The sequence below is a fragment of the Cricetulus griseus genome, chromosome 2 (assembly GCF_003668045.3).
Source record: "Cricetulus griseus strain 17A/GY chromosome 2, alternate assembly CriGri-PICRH-1.0, whole genome shotgun sequence".
Lineage (NCBI taxonomy): Eukaryota > Metazoa > Chordata > Mammalia > Rodentia > Cricetidae > Cricetulus > Cricetulus griseus.
The window spans coordinates 3,865,361-3,882,376 of NC_048595.1; the positions used below are offsets into that span (position 1 = coordinate 3,865,361).

The 17,016-nt window shown below is 51.8% G+C and overlaps 1 protein-coding gene across 13 annotated transcripts in view; it reads right to left on the bottom strand.

The window, feature by feature from the left end:
* The window catches only part of LOC100772374 (nephrocystin-4), a 91,361-nt gene that overhangs the window by 73,211 nt on the left and 1,134 nt on the right, over positions 1 to 17,016 (bottom strand). For 12 of the 13 annotated variants that reach the window (XR_004768086.1, XM_027398392.2, XM_035439355.1 and 9 more), the window contains exons 2-3: positions 11,333 to 11,513; positions 8,245 to 8,397 (exon numbers count right to left, since the gene is read on the bottom strand). Coding sequence is in view for 12 of the 13 variants with exons in the window: in XM_027398392.2 (XP_027254193.1) it covers positions 8,245 to 8,397; positions 11,333 to 11,476 (297 nt within the window). In the remaining variant the exon portion in view is untranslated. Of the gene's footprint in view, positions 1 to 8,244; positions 8,398 to 11,332; positions 11,514 to 17,016 lie in introns of those variants that run through there. The other variant, XM_035439357.1, reaches the window with a different exon arrangement.

A 17,016-nucleotide genomic window follows, 5' to 3' on the forward strand; every position in this document is an offset into this window, starting at 1 on the left:
AGGTAAGGACTTCTTTTTTTTTTTTTTCTTTTTTTTTTTTTTTTTGGCTTTTCAAAACAGGGTTAAAAACCCTGTGGCTTTGGAGCCTGTCCTAGATCTCGTTCTGTAGGCCAGGCTGGCCTGGAACTCACAGAGCTCTGCCTGCCTCTGCCTCCCAAGTGCTGGGATTAAAGGTGTGTGCCCAGCACACAGGTAAGGACTTCTTTTTAGGATTTTATTTTTAGTCATGTGTTTGGGGTGGGGGTGGGGATGCATGCAAGTGCAGGTGCCCAGAGAAACCAGAAGAGGGAGTCTGATTCCCTGGACAGGGTTGTGAGCCATGGGTGCTGGCAACTGAACTCGGTTAAGGCCTGTTAACTGAGGAGCTATCCTTTTGTTTGTTTGTTTGTTTTGTTCTGTTTGCTTTTTGAGGTAGAAGTCTCAGTAGCCCATGCTGACTGCAAATTCATGATGAGGTTGACTCCTGACCCTCCTGCCTCCATCTCCCAAGTTCCCAAGTGCCAAAAAACAGGCTTGTACCACCAAGCACATACAGAATGACATCTTTTCATTAAACGATTTTTGGAACCTAGTAGATGATAGTAAATGACCTTGCTAAAAGGCCCCCCATTTATAACATTCCTATTCCCAGAATGCAAACGGACAATCTCTGGCCCCTGAGTGGGTGCGGAGGTGCAAGGGACCCATTCGCCTCTAACGTCAGAGTGCACTCTCACAAGTGTGCACGCGGGCACACACACATACACCTGTTTTCAGTTCTAACTGGCCAAAGCACAAGCGTAAGAGACAAAGGTGGAGCTAGAGGTTGGACTTGCCAACCATGGAGGCTCGTGTCCACACCCTGAGGAGCAGCCCTGGACGGGCTTCCATATGCCACCACCTTTCAGTGTCTGGGTGTCTAGCCCCCAGCTGAGCACAAAGACGCCCCCTGCAGACAGTGCCAGGCAGGGCTCAGGCTGGCCAGTGCCATGTGATTGAAATTCGGGCTAACACTCCTATTAAGGAGTCATTACCATGGAGTCACCCAGAAAGTGGTTACTGTAATCACAGACTGTCAGCCAGGATAACAGAGGGATGCATTAAAACATCAGCCACGAACTATAAATCGTTATTCTATTATCTTTTATTGCAGAATGATGAAATAATGACCACTTAGGGCTGACAGGTGGCTGGACTGGGACAGAAATATGTGTCAGATTCCCAGACGCACGCTGTTTGCAGAGCCCTGCTGGGCTGTTGAATCTGTCACTACCTCACCTGTGTATTTACACCTGTTCATACTGGTTTTATGGACACTACCCTCTTTCTCTTTCAGCAGTAAAACAAACATTTAAATTCTCAAAGGAAGCAGTGGGCATTGCCCAGCTTGGAGGTCACCTTGAAACTGCTCCACCTGAGTGGTGGGACCAGCGGGGGCAAGTCCAAGCAAAACAAAACCAAGGACCAGAATGCTACACCACGTAGGCCTTGCCATCACTGCCATCAAGACCTTGGGGGGAGTGGGAAATGCCCAGGACAGAGCTTCCCATCCCAGCCAGTCCCAGCACCTTTCATCAGAGAGCCAGCCTGATGGCAGCACACTGAAGGACGATTCAAGTTCAGTCGAATCGGCCTCATTCCTGGCTCTGAATGTTCTCTTTCCCAAACACCATTTAATTGTCCCTCCACTGTGGGAACCATGCTAAAGAAGTCACAAGGAACCTGGGAAACACATCAGCCTTCAACAAGTTCAAGGCCCAGAGGCTTTATAGGGGGCAGATTGGGCAGCTACAGAAATGCTAGCATTGCTCAGGAATGAAGAGCTTTGAGGAACCAGAGAAACACAAGCCTCCCAGGGATGGACACACAGATACATGCTCAGCTCCACTCTGTTCGTCTGGATCACCTGTGCCTAGGAGCACACCCCCCCCAACCCCCCGACCACCCCAGCTGTCCAGCATGCAGAAGGCTTGAGCAAAACCCCAGACAGCACACAACTGAGTGACACCTGTGAACAGCTCTCCAAACCAGGGCAATTTAATTAACATCGTGCCATACATTTTGAAGAGAAAACTCCGAATGTCAACTAAAACAGCATGATTAAAAGTCTTGAGTCAAGCCCATCAAATCCCCCATAAAGAAAGTCACCGCAAACAGCTCTCTCACGAGCACTGGCCAGGGCTCCTCCCTGGCGGGGTAAACAGATTAATAAATCATCTCAGTGAGCCTGTCCTGATGCCTTCATCTGCAAAAACAGACACCACTGCCTAGGGGCCGGGTTTCTATTTCTTGTCCACGATGACAGAACTGAAAACAGCTCTGACAGTGTTGCCTCTAAGAAGCTGTACTTGGCAGGCTCTGCTGACTTCTAAGTCGACCTGCTACCCCCACACACACACACACACAGGACCAGCAGAAAGATGAGAAAAACCAAACCAGCATTGTGCAAAGAAGTGGTTCACAACAAGCCATCAGAGGCTGTGAAGGTGGCTCAGGGCACAGTAGCGCTAGCCATGCAAGCAAGGTCATGCTAGCCAAGCAAGACCTGAGTTCCGATCCCCAGCACCTAGGAAAAAAAAAAAAACTGTCACCTTGGGGCTGGGGGTGGGCATGGAGGGGATGGTAGAGATGGAAGGAGAACTTGCTGGCTGACTGGTCAGCCCAGCCAAAAAGCAACAAGCATCAGGGAATGAGGGAAAAAGATATAGTGCAGGGCACCCCACCCTCCCATTACCACGGTGCAACAGACACACACATGCACACATGTGTATACACACGCACACACACATGTGCACTATACACACACACACACACACAAACCACACTCACACACATGTGTACACATGGGCATGCACCCACACAAACACATATGTATGAGCCACCGGCAAGAGAGGGTGCCAGCGGAAGGCATCCTCTATAAGATAAGTCTTATAAAATATATAGGTTTATGATAATTAAGACTGAGCTAACAGATGAGAATCCTAGGCATTGGCCAAGCATCATTTGAACCTAATACAAGTTTCATTTGGGCCCTAACTCGGGCAGCTGGCATAAAGCTCACATGTGGTGGTAGGGCTCAGGCAGCTTTTGGCGGAAAGATCTATCATAACATATGTATATGTGTGTACACACATGCACACATGAATAGGCACACACCACACAAACACATATTTATACATGCACATGCACACACACACACACACACACCACATACACATGTGTACACACATGCACTCATATGTATACACATGCACACATATGCACACACATGCACACTATACACACACCCACAAACCACAAACACATGTGTACACATGTGCATGCACCCACACAAACACAAATGCACACACATGTGCACACATGAATAGGCACACACCACACACAAACATGTACACACATGCACATGCAGACCACATACACATATGTACACACATGCACACACATGCTCACCCCATACCTGCACACAACAGCAATGATAATAAGCCTTTAATTGAGGACCTTCAGGAAAGCAATCCAGGAATGTCTCCCGAAGCTTCCATGCGCTGACTGCCTCGGCCTTGGCTCAGGTTTCCTGGCCAATGGCCGTCAACACCCACCACCCCAAGCTGGCCAACTCTATGCACCCCACTCTCCCCTAAGACATTCACAGGCTTGGTTCTGAAGTCGGAAGCCTGACCCTGTCGGGAAGGTGTCACAGTGGTAGGGTCAGGCCCACACCATCTCAGCAGACCACGGAGAGCAGCCCAGTCCTCCACGTGAGTGGTTCTAGGGCTGAGAAGCTCAGATCTAGAGGGGCAATGTGAACTTGAACCCTGGCTGGAAGGTTACACAGGAGCTGGCTGGTCTCTGTCTGTGCGGCTCCCATGCAGACTCGGGTGCACTGGGGGCTCAAACATCATCTACCCAGTGAACTCACCCTGCTTCATGGGCAACTGCCCCAAACCACTTGACTCACACTCAAGGTGCACAACTGCATACGGTTTGCAAATGACTTCAAGGTCACAGCGCTGAGTGACCTTCCTGAAACCCTGGCTTTGGCCCATGTGCAAGCCACAATAAATCCAGCATTTAGGTCCAAAGCTGACCCAATTCCTTGCCTAACTTAAAATAGAGGGTGATCAGACACCATCACCCCAAAGCAAGAGACACCAGAGAACAGAAGCAACCAACCTCGAGCCCTCCCTTGTCCCCAGTGACTGACGGGTCACTCCCCATACAGTGAAAACCCAACCCTGGCAACAGCCAATAGACACTGCTTCTGCCAGGCCACACCTTAGGCTGATCCTCGGAGTGGGTACTTCTGACCTACAGGGTCACAGCAGCAGTTCAGCAGGGGTTGCCCCAAGGACCCGTGAGAGGCAGCAAGCCTGAGAGAGTGTCTGGTCTGGGTCCGGTCTGATGAAGCAGGAGTGTGGGAGGTATCAGGGCTCTCCTGACACTTTCACTGTGCCCTTTCACTGTGCAGCTCAGTTTACTCTGAGGAGTGAGAGCCATCCGAACTCCATCCTCAGTACACTGCGTCTGAAACCGCCTGTCTCTATCAAGGGCAGGAAATCTCCCTGCTGCTTTCTCAGCACCCGGGCTGGTACACACCAAGGGGGCGGGGGGGGGGGGAGCAGCCTCTGCTCTGGGTGGAGCTGTGTGTGGAGCGTCCCAGTTAGCCAAGGAAACAATCTGAGAAGAGTTATGATAGATTAAAGTCTCTTTATTCAAGAAAACACCAGGGCAAAACGCAGGCCAGAGCGAGGTTACAGGAACCCAGCAAGTGCGGCCAGAACAAAAAGGGGCTCGGGTCTCCACGAGCGGTCTTTAAGAAGCCTCCCTTACGTCACCCTGGCTTTCCTACACCACGCCCTTATGGGTGAGTCCCGGTTCCACTTGGTACCTGCCAGGGCGGGGCCAGGGTGTCTCCCTACAGAGTTATGTCCACCTTAGAAGAAACATGGAATGTGCTGTATTGTGGCCACCAGGATTTCTTCTTAAAAGATATTTCCTAGAGGTTGAATGATCAGCTGTCTGAAAGAAAGAGAAAATGCAATTCCTCTCCACCAGGAAAAGTCTCAGAGTACAGAATGGAGGAGACTAGGGACCAGGGACCAGTGCAAAGTCACTGTTTACCAAGGCACATTGCTGGTGTTCCAAGTCTTTTCTGAGGTAGAGCTGACTGTAGTTCTGAGATGGCAAATCACCACCCCCACCCCCTCCAACACATGCCAGTCACGTACACACGTATGAAGCCAGCTCAATACATCAGAGCATGCCCAGTCAATGTAGCCACACAGAGGCCACACAGCCACAGTAGCCTGCCTCATGGCAGATGTGCCTGAGCCATGGCTGATGGGGAATGTACCTCGAATGTCTCAACTCTGAAAGGCGAGCAGCATCTTAGCCATCTGTCCCTACAGGTGTGTGGTCAGAGCAACTGGACAGCTGGTGACCACAGCCACAGCACATGCTAAGTTCCCACCCAGGGCGTGTCAACCTCGTACAACACAGGTGCAGGCACACGCCACACAGAGCAAAGGGAACGTCCCTTTACTTAACTGGACACAATCTACTCTTGTATTCTGGTGTCAGGAGACAGGAGGGAGCCGGCATGAAGAAGTACTGATGGTCGCTGGGCCACCAGTGGCCTCTGCTGCTGGCAGTGAGCATAGCAGCAAGCTGGGGAAAAAAAAAAAAAAAAAGCCAGAGCAAGCAAGCTCAGGCAGCACCCTCAGTGCTCTGGCCGCCACACACTAAGCCTCCGCACTCTCCATTTCTCTGACTCCCAACGCACAGCCTCAACCAAAGGCAGATCGAGACAGCTGTCCAGGCTGAGTTGATGTGGCTCCCACCAGCATGGGTGGTTAAAAGCCCAGGAACTAGCCTGAATCTTGGATTTCCTGGACAAAAGGTCTATGTCCAGGCTCAGAATACCTGGCCAGCAGGGGGCAGTGAGATCTGAGTGTATCTGGGCTTCCCAGGCAACTGAAAACCAGAGTGACACAATGTCAAACCCAAGGGTAGGACATAAGCAGCATCAGGGCACCGTCTCTCACGGTCACTGGGTATCCTACAGGGGCCGCCCCTCTGTGACTCCCAAGATTGGAGACGGAAGCCCCTGCTCCTGACTGGCAACCTAGATAGCATGCTGGTCCAAGTCGGGTCACCAATGGGGAGCGGAACACAGGTACAATAGGGCCAATCAGTCCATCTCTAAATGCAGGGGCAGGGCGAGGAGGGAGAAGGGGGTGTATTATCTGGACCTCCAGAATCCAGCAGTCTCTGTGCCGGCTTCAGAGAAGGTTGGTGGCCTGGAGCACAGGCTCACCACCAACCCCTCGCTGCCAAGAGCTGTGCATCCCCGTGGGCAAGCGGGGAGGCTCCATTCTCCACGCATCACCATTCATCACAGAGACCGGTCATCACACAGGGTTTCCTCTACGCACCGGGGAAAGAGAAAACCATCCATCCCTACGGGGCTGCAGCCGAAGGCAGGAGAGGCTGCGCCATCCCCGTGCGCTGCCATGAGACAGGGGACAGATCTCTTCCATTGTGCCAAAGGCACAAGGCCACTCGCTGCCTATGCTGAGGCAGCCCTCGTGGGGTCACACAGAGCCACGTACAAGATTTACAACATGGACTCCTGTCACTGGCATGCTGGCCTGGCAGACCTTTCCAAGATATTTGCATAAGCCACCTGATAAGATCACCTCAGACACTTCAGCACCCGTGACATAGATTTTGCCAAGGTTTTGTTTAATCCTCTGACCTCTGGGCCATTATCTCCCTCAACTACCCATGTTTAGTCTGGGATGCCTCGGAATGAGCCACGCCAAGTCACACAAAATCATAACGGCTGAATGACTGCCAAGGTCAGAGGGCAGCATGTTCATAGCCAGCCTGAGGCTCAGTGCCAGCTACAGCGAAAGCACCCACGGCAGATAAGATGCCACAGGGCATAAGTGGCCAGAGTAGCAGCTCAGAACAGCCATGGTCCCCTCCACCGGCAGCCATGGAAGCAACTGTCACAGTACGGTTTCCTCAGCCTCACTCAGTTCACCTGCTAAAGAAGAAACAGCTCAGAGTCATCAGGAGTTGTCAAACCTGGGCTCCTCACTGCCCCCTAAAGGCCAATGGTGAATCAGCATGGGAAAGGGCCCTGTGGCCTCTCCACTCTTAGAGAGCTCAGCATCACCGGGAAGGCCCACAGGACACAGCTGTCCACCCCACTCACCACCACTACACCAGCCCCCAGCTCCCCTCGCCCTCATTCTGTCCTGCCTTGCTGGGCGCATCCTCCTCCCTGGGGAACATAGAACCAACTGGTGCCATGCGACCGCCAAGTCTGAGGTCAGCAGCACCAATCTGAGTCCACCTTCCATGCGGGCAAGTCACTCTTGACTGTCATCTTGAGTAAAATGAGAAGCACTAGACTGGCAAAGCTCACCTCAGGATAGGTCTGTGAGGGCACCCCGGACAGGGCTAACTACAGCAGCAGTTCTCAACCTGGGCGTCGCCACCCGATTGGGGGCCAAACGACCCTTTCACAGGGGTCACCTAAGACCACTGGGAAAACACAGGTGTTTACACTGAGATTCATAACAGTAGCAAAATTACAGTTATGAAATAGCAACAAGAATAATTTCATGGCTGGGGTCACCGCAACATGGGGAACTGTATTAAATGGCCAAGGCATTAGAAAGGTTGAGAACCTCTGAACCACAGAGAGATGACCCACTCGAGATGTAGGTGATGCTCTCCCATAGACTAAAAGTCCAGACACAAAGACAGGGAGAGTAAGCGCACGAGGCTAGGCATTCTCTCTCCACTCCCTTTTGCCATGAGAGGGCAGGGGTGGCCACACAACCCGGCCACGACGATCTGTGGTGACAGGACCAGAAACAGCATAGCCAAGGTCTATGAACTGAAAACTCCAAAACGCAGCCTTATGCTGCCATTGTTCCCCGTGTATTTTTGTCACGGTGATGAAAGACAACACACCATCTGTTGAGATCAGTGACTTCACTGTTCCAAGATCCCAGAGGCTCCCTGGTGGGACCCCCACACTCCTGCAAACATCGTAGTAAGCACATCTACCTGGCTGGCTTTAAGAGACTATAAACAGTATCGCACCGCAAAGACAAGCTTCACAACAGCGGGCCTGCTGCTCCAGGCCCTGCCTAGGATCTGAGATGTGTGTGCCGAGTGAGGTCCCTCTGAGAGGCTGCCCATGACAGAACCCAGCACACTTGTACCCTGCCCACGGCCCCCAGAACCCACCTCATTGAAGATGATCCTGGGCGGCTGCCTGGACAGTTGATTGCTGGACTTCGTCACGGTTTTCCATGTCCTCCCGAAGAAGTGTTTGTAGGTAACATCGAAGAGAGACACTCGCAGGTGGCATTCAAGCTCTGACAACATGTCTAGGATTCCCTAGGAGACACCAGAAAAGAAGTCCTGAAGAGCCACCCCAGTGCCACCGTGGGAACCCTGGGTGGAGAGACTCTGGGCCACGCCAGTGCCACTGTGGGAACCCTGGGTGGGGGGACTCTGGGCCACCAGTGCTACCCCATAGTCAGCTACTAGCAGCTCAATTTCCTTTTGGCCTTGGCCTGTCTCCACAGCAACTGGTCTCGGTGGAGGGACAAACCATGGTGCTCAGCCTGCTCAGGCCAATCGGAGCACTGAAATACCCTCAGATGGCATGGACTTCAGACACCCCTGAGGCACTAGGGACACCAGAGGCCAGGCCATGTCAGTCAGACACAGACCCGGGGCTGCTGGCAGCCAGTCTGTTTCCAGGCTGTTGGGTGCAGTTCTAGGCACCAAGGACAAAAGAGGAACAAAGGAAGAAAAAGCCTAAGGCTTTCCATAAAGGAAATACCTACCAGGCCCATCAGGGAAGGGATTCCCGGAAGACAGCATCTGTGGAGACCTGGGAACCTGGAGACAGGGAGCCAGCAGAGGCTGCAGTACAACACCAGTCCCTGGGGCAAGAGAGCTGGGATTCTCAGGGACTGGAAAGGGGTGCTCAACTTCTCCCTAAATTACTATATTTTCTCATTTTATGTGTCCTTGGACCTCTGGCAACTGAACAATCCCTGACTAGAGATGCTCCATGCCCTCCCACAGAGGCCAATTCTCAGAGATGGCCACCACCTTGGCTCTGACGGGCAAACCTACCAGAACTGAAACATGACCACCCCCCAGTGCTTTCCTCGACCCTCACACAGAACCTCCCCATCCCAGGACAAGAAAACTGGACAGTTTTCTACAGGGAATCACTACAGTTACAGAGGCTGGCAGTCCCCAGCTGCTCAGCCTGTCCAGGCCTTCCCTGTGACTCTAGGCCTCCCTGGGGTCCAGCACAGACCTCCATGTCAAGGCCTGCCCACTCCCTCAGCAGCTTTTTAAGAAGCCTTTTCAGTGGTCACCATCTCCTGAACTCAGCAAAATCCTAGTTATTGTCTACACCATGGAGCCTGTGGGACCTCAGAGGGCTGAGCAGGAGCCAAGGTGAGTAGGAGCCAGGGTGAGCAGGAGTAGCTGGGGTGAGCAGGGGTAGCCAGGGTGAGCAGGAGTAGCAGGGGTGAGCAGGAGTAGCTAGGGTGAGCAGGAGTAGCCAGGGTGAGCAGGAATAGCCAGGGTGAGCAGGAGTAGCCAGGGTGAGCAGGAGTAGCAGGGGTGAGCAGGAGTAGCTGGGGTGAGCAGGAGTATCCATTAACATTTAAAGGAGGAAAATGAGCCAGGTGTGATAGCATGTGCTTGTGTCTCAACAGTCAAGAACCTGAGGCAAGAGATAAGGAGTTTGAGGCCATTCTGGGCTACAGAATGAGACCCTGTCTCAGTAATAATAATAATAATAATAATAATAATAATAGCCAGCCAGGCAGTAGTGCACATTTTAATCCCAGAACTCAGGAGGCACAGGCAAGCAAATTTCTATGAGTTCAAGGCTAGCCTGGTCTGCAGAGTGAGATCCAGGACAGCCAAAGCTACACAGAGAAACCTTGTCTTGATAAATCAAAATAATAATAGGAATAATAACAATAATAATAACAATAATAATAATAATAGGAGCAGAGCGATGGCTCAGTGATTAAGAGCACTTAGTGCTCTTACAGAGGCCGAGCACCCATATCTGGTGGCTCCCAACTGCCCATAACTCCAATTCCAGGGGACCTGATGCCCTCTGCTGGCCTCCACAGGCACCTGCACACAAATGGGGCACATAAACTCATACAGACACACACACATAAAAATGAAAATACATACAGCTATATTTACTGTATTGCTTAGACTTTATGAAGTGTCATACAGAAGCCAGACACTCCTGGTGGCATCTGAGACAGGGCATTGTTGATAATTCACTTTCTTTGTGTTTCTTACACATTTCAAACTCTGTAAATTAGTTTTCTCAAACCAAGAAGCAGGGAGGGGAGGGCTCTCCTTCATGAACCATCTAGGAAATAAAAGGGTGTAAATTTTCACATAGGGCAGCCAGAGCCAGCCCTGATAGGGAGCAGTCCAGGGCCAATGGGAAATAAGTAGCTCCAAGCAGCTGGCTTCCCTCTTGCAGGATCTGCTCGGCTTCTATGAAATGAGGGTGATGCTGGAGCCCCCTCACAGGGCTGAGGGCGAGTGAATCAGGGTGGATAGTGTGCTAAGAGTACAGCTACAGCACAGCAAACACCATGATACCCACCCCACCCCCGTAGCAAACACAGGACGGGCTTGGAACTGGCCACTGCTAACAGCTAGCAATCGAATGAGTGAATCCTATCACATTGGTAGCAGGCAATAGGCTTGCCAACCAAAGCAACATCACACATTCACCAGCAGGGTTGGCTCCTTCTTGGACATCCCTGCAGGCCAAGTGTTTCAGAAGGACACAGACCACATGAATGCCCTTGAGTGGCTGCACAGTCGCATTAGCTCACATGGGCTCCCTGGAAACTGAAAGGGGCACAGATGCGTGCAGAGATGGGAACACAGGCCTTAGGGTTCAAATGGCTGGGGGCATCTGAGCACAAAGGCTTCCCAGAGTAGCATTCTGCCAATCGTAAACCGAAGGAGGACCACACAGGACCACATACATACAAGGCATCTTCCTACACCTTGACTCAGAAACAGCCCAGAAGTCGGACTACCCGGGAGTCTACACTGTAGCACTGTGGGTAGAAATGCTCACTCAAGGCCCCAGGGACTGACCAAGTGGCCAATTCCCACGTTCTGTGTCGTTTGAGTACCGCCAAGTCCAAGGCAATGGGCACAGCAGTGAGACCCAAGGAGATGGGTGAGAATCAGTGTTAACTGGAAGCCTCATCTCAGACAGCAGCATCTGAAAATCAACGGAAAATCTCATTACCTGCTTAATTAGTGGCCCATCGAGCCACTTCAGGACACACTGGAATGCTGTGGACTCCTTCCCAAGCTGGCGTGCCCTCAGTGGGTGAGGAGGGACAATTGTGTTTTGGGTGAAGATTCTGTGCCAGCCATCCATGCTGCCCATCCAGCCTCACTTGGGCCTCCAGGACTCCCCGCACCATCTGTAGTGAAAAGAAGGCAACAATTACAACCCAGTGCTCACCTGACTCGGAAGACCACTGGAGGAGCCTTCACCCCCAAACTCCACACGTGGCAGCCCAGTCCTGCAAACCCCAATGCAGCAGCTGCATTGCTGACCTGAACCAATGCTACCAAGGAAACATGCCAAGCAGACACAAATGCCCCGGGCTCGGTGGCCGGTTAAAGCAGGGGGCACGCCGGGCTACTCTGAACAGCTGTATGGATTAAGCACTATCTGAGGACACCAGGAGTGAGTGGCAGATTAAGCCTGAGCCCTAAAACATTCAGGGAGCATGAGTTAATGGGAGCCAGTGAGGTGCCAATCTCCATCTCTGCTGGTTCTGCACGGAAGGAAACAAGGGCTTGGGGACAGACACCGCCAAAGGCAATGGGAGCAGTTACCTTGAGTCATACATGGGAATGAAGGACAGGATGGAAGGAGCAGGAGGCAGAGCCAGTGAGCCCAAATGTTATCACTAGAACCCTGAGGCCAGACACCAAGAAGGGCTGGTCTACGTGGCAAGGTCTCTCATTGCCAGAGCCAGCATTGCTAGCTTTGTATGACCTCACCCACCAGGTGTCACCTAAGCCTGTGCAGCCCGACAGGGTCACCACCTTCCCTTGCTGTCTCTTCGGCGACAGATGGTGTGAACAGAGGCCAATTCTCGGGGGGTGGGGGGGCAAGTATGAGAGGAGAGGTAGGTATGGCCTCTAAGAGTCGCCGGCCCCTAACACCTCCACAGCTCTTGGTGTTTCCACCCTGGTGACATCTGCACTGGTGGAGCCCGGGCCACAGTGGCAACCCTGAAAGCTCTGAGGCTCCCTGTCATGTTTGTCACCACAGGGTGAAAACACCAGCTCCACCAGACGGGAAAAGGTCCTTGGCAGTAGTGGGGAAGCTATTAATTTCACTACATCTGGACTGCTGGGTACACACAGTAAGCCGGTGATGAAAAACAGAGTAGAGTGCATCCCGCGTGTCTGCTGCAAGCCACAGGCCGCTTGGCATCCCAGGGGAAAGCCTGCTGTGGCTGCTGCCTGCTCAGCCTGCTTTTCCATTAACACCACTTCAATGAAGAGTTGACTGCTAGGTGGCCTCAGCTTCGGCTGACACTTTCTCAAAGGAACAAAGTGAACCTGTCGCTTTGAGGAAGATAAGCAAAACTCAGTTTTCAAACAAACAACAAAAAAAAAAGACTTACATCTGTGTCCTCCACTGCCAACCTGACTGCATCATACTTCCAGACTACCCCTGTGAGCACGACAGGGACAAGACGGGTGCCATCCTCAGGGAGTATGTGTTTACATGTGTAGATATGTGGAAGAGCTATGAAACTCAGAGTGCCAGCTCATTCCAAGAGATCAGTAACCAGTGACCATAACAGTTCAAAATCCCGTGAGAATGAAAGATCCAGAGGCAAAAGCTCGTGGGTAAGAAGTCGGTTGGTGGACAGGGACCCCACTATAAAACAATCTGTGAGAAACCGTCCATACAGTCCTTGCCTACTGGGCACAACGCCCTGTGTTCCGTTCTCCAGCATCATGTCAGCCAGGCTTGGTGACACACCTGTAATACCAGCAACTGAGAGACGGCAGGAGAATCAGCGCAAGTTCTAGGCCTGCCTGGTCTACACAGCTCGTCCAGGCTAGCCAGAGCTGTACAAAGAGAACCTGTCTCAAAACAAAAACAACTCCTGCCAGGGAGGGGAGGGGAGGGGAGGGCACACCCATCACAGGACCCTCCTCGAACCCAGTGGGGTTCGATTTCCTAGGAAGGCTTCAACCAAGACAGCAGGATGAGGGAGGCACAAAAGCCCAGAGCAAACGGTCTCCTGCTGAGCCGATGAAAACACTGGCACAAGCCCAAAGTCACCGTGCTCATCAGTGACAAAGCTTTTCTGGGTGTTATTGTGTGATCGGGTTTACTGCTGCCATTTTTTAAATTAACTAGTGTTTCTTGGTGCTTCTGGGTTCTGACTTCTCATATGGTGGACATGGGCAGACAGAAATCGTGTGTCCGATAAAGTCTGACGGGGTCCTTGGGAATTTCTTCTAAAGGCCAAAGTGAAGAGCCATTCTAAGGGGTCACCCCTCTAAGCTCAGAGTGAATGAAGGAAGACCAAAGGGCAAGACTGTTAGCTGGACGCCCCCCCCCCCACACACACACACCTCAGGGTCCCTGGCTACACCCTAGTCACCCTGGAACACACTTACAAACCAGGCACCCCCTCGGTGGTCCAAAGACACCCATGTGGCTCTGTGTCCATGCGGATGTGGCAAGCTACCAGGATGCCGTGCCTTCCCTGTTCTTTGTAAAAGGGACCCAATTCCCTGCATGAGACGGGCTGCCTCCAACTCAACCAGAGGCCTGTAGTAGTTGTTCAAAGGGAAACAAGAGATTCCCACACAGCGGCATAGGCAAAGTTTCCCCTGGGAGACTCCATCTGGACTGGCACTTCTTTACAGCCTGAAGCCACCCAAGACTACCCAGCCCAGAATCCCAGGAGACAGATACTACAGGGAAATCCTGGTGCAGAAGCAGGCAGACTAAAAGAACCAAGGTGGGGGTGGCTGAAGACAGCAGCTAGGAAGCAGTGCCCCCATGGCCACTGGGGTAAGTGACACAGGCCAACACGGGCTCCTGGAAGCTCCTGCCCCTTCCTGAGTCAGATTCCCTGGCAAGCTGAATAATGGTCTCCAACATTCTTCCCCTAATCCTGGAGCCTGGGAACATGTGACTCTTCATGGCAAACAGGATTTAGCACAGGAGATTGTGCTGGAACACCCGGACAGCCTGGAGCACACACGGGTCCCTGTGAGAGACAGCTAGGAAGGCTTAGAAAGAAGAGGGGACCGCAGCAAGGCCAAGGTCTCTGGAGGAAAGAAAAGCAGGTGCTTCCAGGAGTTGAAAATGACATTCTCAGCAGGGGCCCCCAGAGGAACTGCCCTGCCCACACCCTGATCTCAGCTCAATGAGACAGATCTTGCATGACTGATGGTCAAAACTGGAAAAGAGTCAGTGTGTGTTGGTCCCAGACACTGAGTCTGTGGCATCCGATGACAGCAGCCATGGGACAGCAGCTCCTAGAGTTGCCTACTGGTGAAAGAGGAATGGCCAACACTCGCTCCAATGCTACCTCCTACTGGAAGTGAGGGCTCCTGGATGGCTCTGGGTCCAGCCCCAGGCTTGCACAGTCCCTGTGTTTCTGCTGGTCACAGCCCTTGAGGCCTATCTTGTGGTGACTGTTCCCTGGGCAGCTCCTGGCAGAAGGCCCTTCCCATGGCCTTGGCAGTCATTCCACAGGAGAACTGGAGAAAAGTCACAAAGCCGAGTGATGCTGCAGTGGAGGGAAGCCAGGCTGGTCTTTTTCCTGGAGAGATGCTGCTGTGCACTGCTCTCCAGATCAAATGGGCGTGGACTCATTGAGAATCCTTATCTGACAGCATTAGTGGGGAGGAGGGTCCTCCTGACCCAAGTCCCTACACTGCCCCTGCCCCTGTGGCAGTGTGGGGGGCCAGTGTCCTCACCGCTCCCAGCCTTGAAAAGCACTCGAGCACCAGCCTAACCTTCCAGGGTCTGCCTGCCCCTCGCTCTCCCAACTGCCTGTCAGGTTGGCACTGGAGATCTGAAGGCCCGCCTCCCTGCAGCCCTCTCTAGAAACATTATCCAGGGCTGTGTGGTCAGTGCAGTCCTGGGAGACTGTGAGCTCCCTGAGTCAGCACCAGTCCTTGGAAAGACTCTGTCAGTACTGAAAGAAATATAACCTCTATGGCAGAGAAAGTGTTCTAAAGAGACACTTTATAACCCCAAAGAAGTAAAATCTCCCCGGGAATCCCCATGCTGGGAGGAAGGAAGGTCAAAGCCTTGTGCCAGAGAAAGGAGGAACTTGGGAAGGCTTCACTCAGTTCCGACCGGTCAGACCACCCAGCAGGAGACACTGGAGCAGACACAGGAATGGGTCAGTGACCACGCCCTGACCAGGACTACTTAGTTATGCATACCTCCCGCCTTGTTTGTGCCTAAACTTCATGCTAGTATTCCTAAGATGGACTTGGGGGTACTGGCCAGCCCCTGTTGTGGAATATTAACTAGGCAAAAAAGTGTTACATTTGTTTACACCCTGAGGGACTATTATTTTATGCTATTACTTTATGGAGATGTGTTACGTTTGTTCCTGCTGCCTTTGTTAATGATGGAAAGATGAGTCATATTTGTTGGTGCTGCATTTGTTTAATTATGTAAAATGTGTTGCATTTGTTACAGGTCCCCTGCCTATTTATTAGACCTGATTGGTCTAAAAGAGAAAAGAAAAAAGCTTAACGGCCAATAGCTAGGCAGGAGAGGGATAGGTGGGGCTGAAAGGCAGAGAGAATTAAGTAAAAGGAGAAATCTACACTCAAAAGAAGAGAAATAAGGGCAAGAGGGACAGGCCTGGGGCCAGAAGCCAGCCAGCCACCAGACAGACACAGAACAGAGCATACAGAAAGAAAGGTAAAAAACCCTGAGGCAAAATGTAGATGAAAAGAAACAGGGTAATTCAAGTTAAAAAAGAGGTAGCCAGAAACGAGTCTAAGCTAGGCCAAGCATTCATACTTAATAAGAAGTCTCCATGTCATAATTTGGGAGCTGGTTGGTGGGTCAAAATTAAAAAAAAAAAAAAATCCTGGTTCAGAACCATTTATGTGTTCCTCCTCCCAATGTGGCCAAACTGAATAAATCTCCTTTCTCCTCTTTTCACGGTTATTTGTCTCTTTAACCAGTGTACTGGGGACAGGTGGCAAAGATCACACCCTGGGGTTGCCAGAGCCAGGCTCATACCCTACAAACTCCAGTAACAGAAAGGTTTGGAGGAAGGATCACAAGGGCCACCAAGAAGAATAAACATTAGAAAGAAAACTGGGCCGCTCCATGCTTTCAACCCAAGGAAAGGGACCCTGGGCTCTCTACGAAGGACATGAAGGAGAAGACAGGACAGCTCCTACTGAAGCCCGAGCTCAGTCAGGCACAACACTCCCGATGTACTGCTCCAACAACTGGAAGGCAGTGTCATCACAGCCCACCCTATACAGGAGGAGACGGGCTCAGACAGCTGAGTTCACAGCTAATAGGGACTAACTCACACCCATACCACTCTCCTCCTCCCGCTCAGGAAGCCAAGGGGGACAAGATGTCCAGAAGGTGGTAGTTGAGAGCCCTCCGGGCGGAGATGTCCAAAGATGAGGGCCAGTTTTTTTCTCCTTAACTTCAGCCAAGGTCTTCACCCTCTCTTCCTGCTTCCAATCTACAAGATGACAGCTTGGGGGGGGGGGGGTCTTAGGGTCTTCCAGTCAATAAATGTTTGACAGACACCTGGTGTATTCCAGAGGCAAAGAGACAAATCGTCTCCAACAATATTTAACTGTAGTGAGGGAGAAACACGGGACAAGTGGGTGCACCCCACAGCATAGATCACGACCAAGACTCATATATAGGTGGTGACAAGG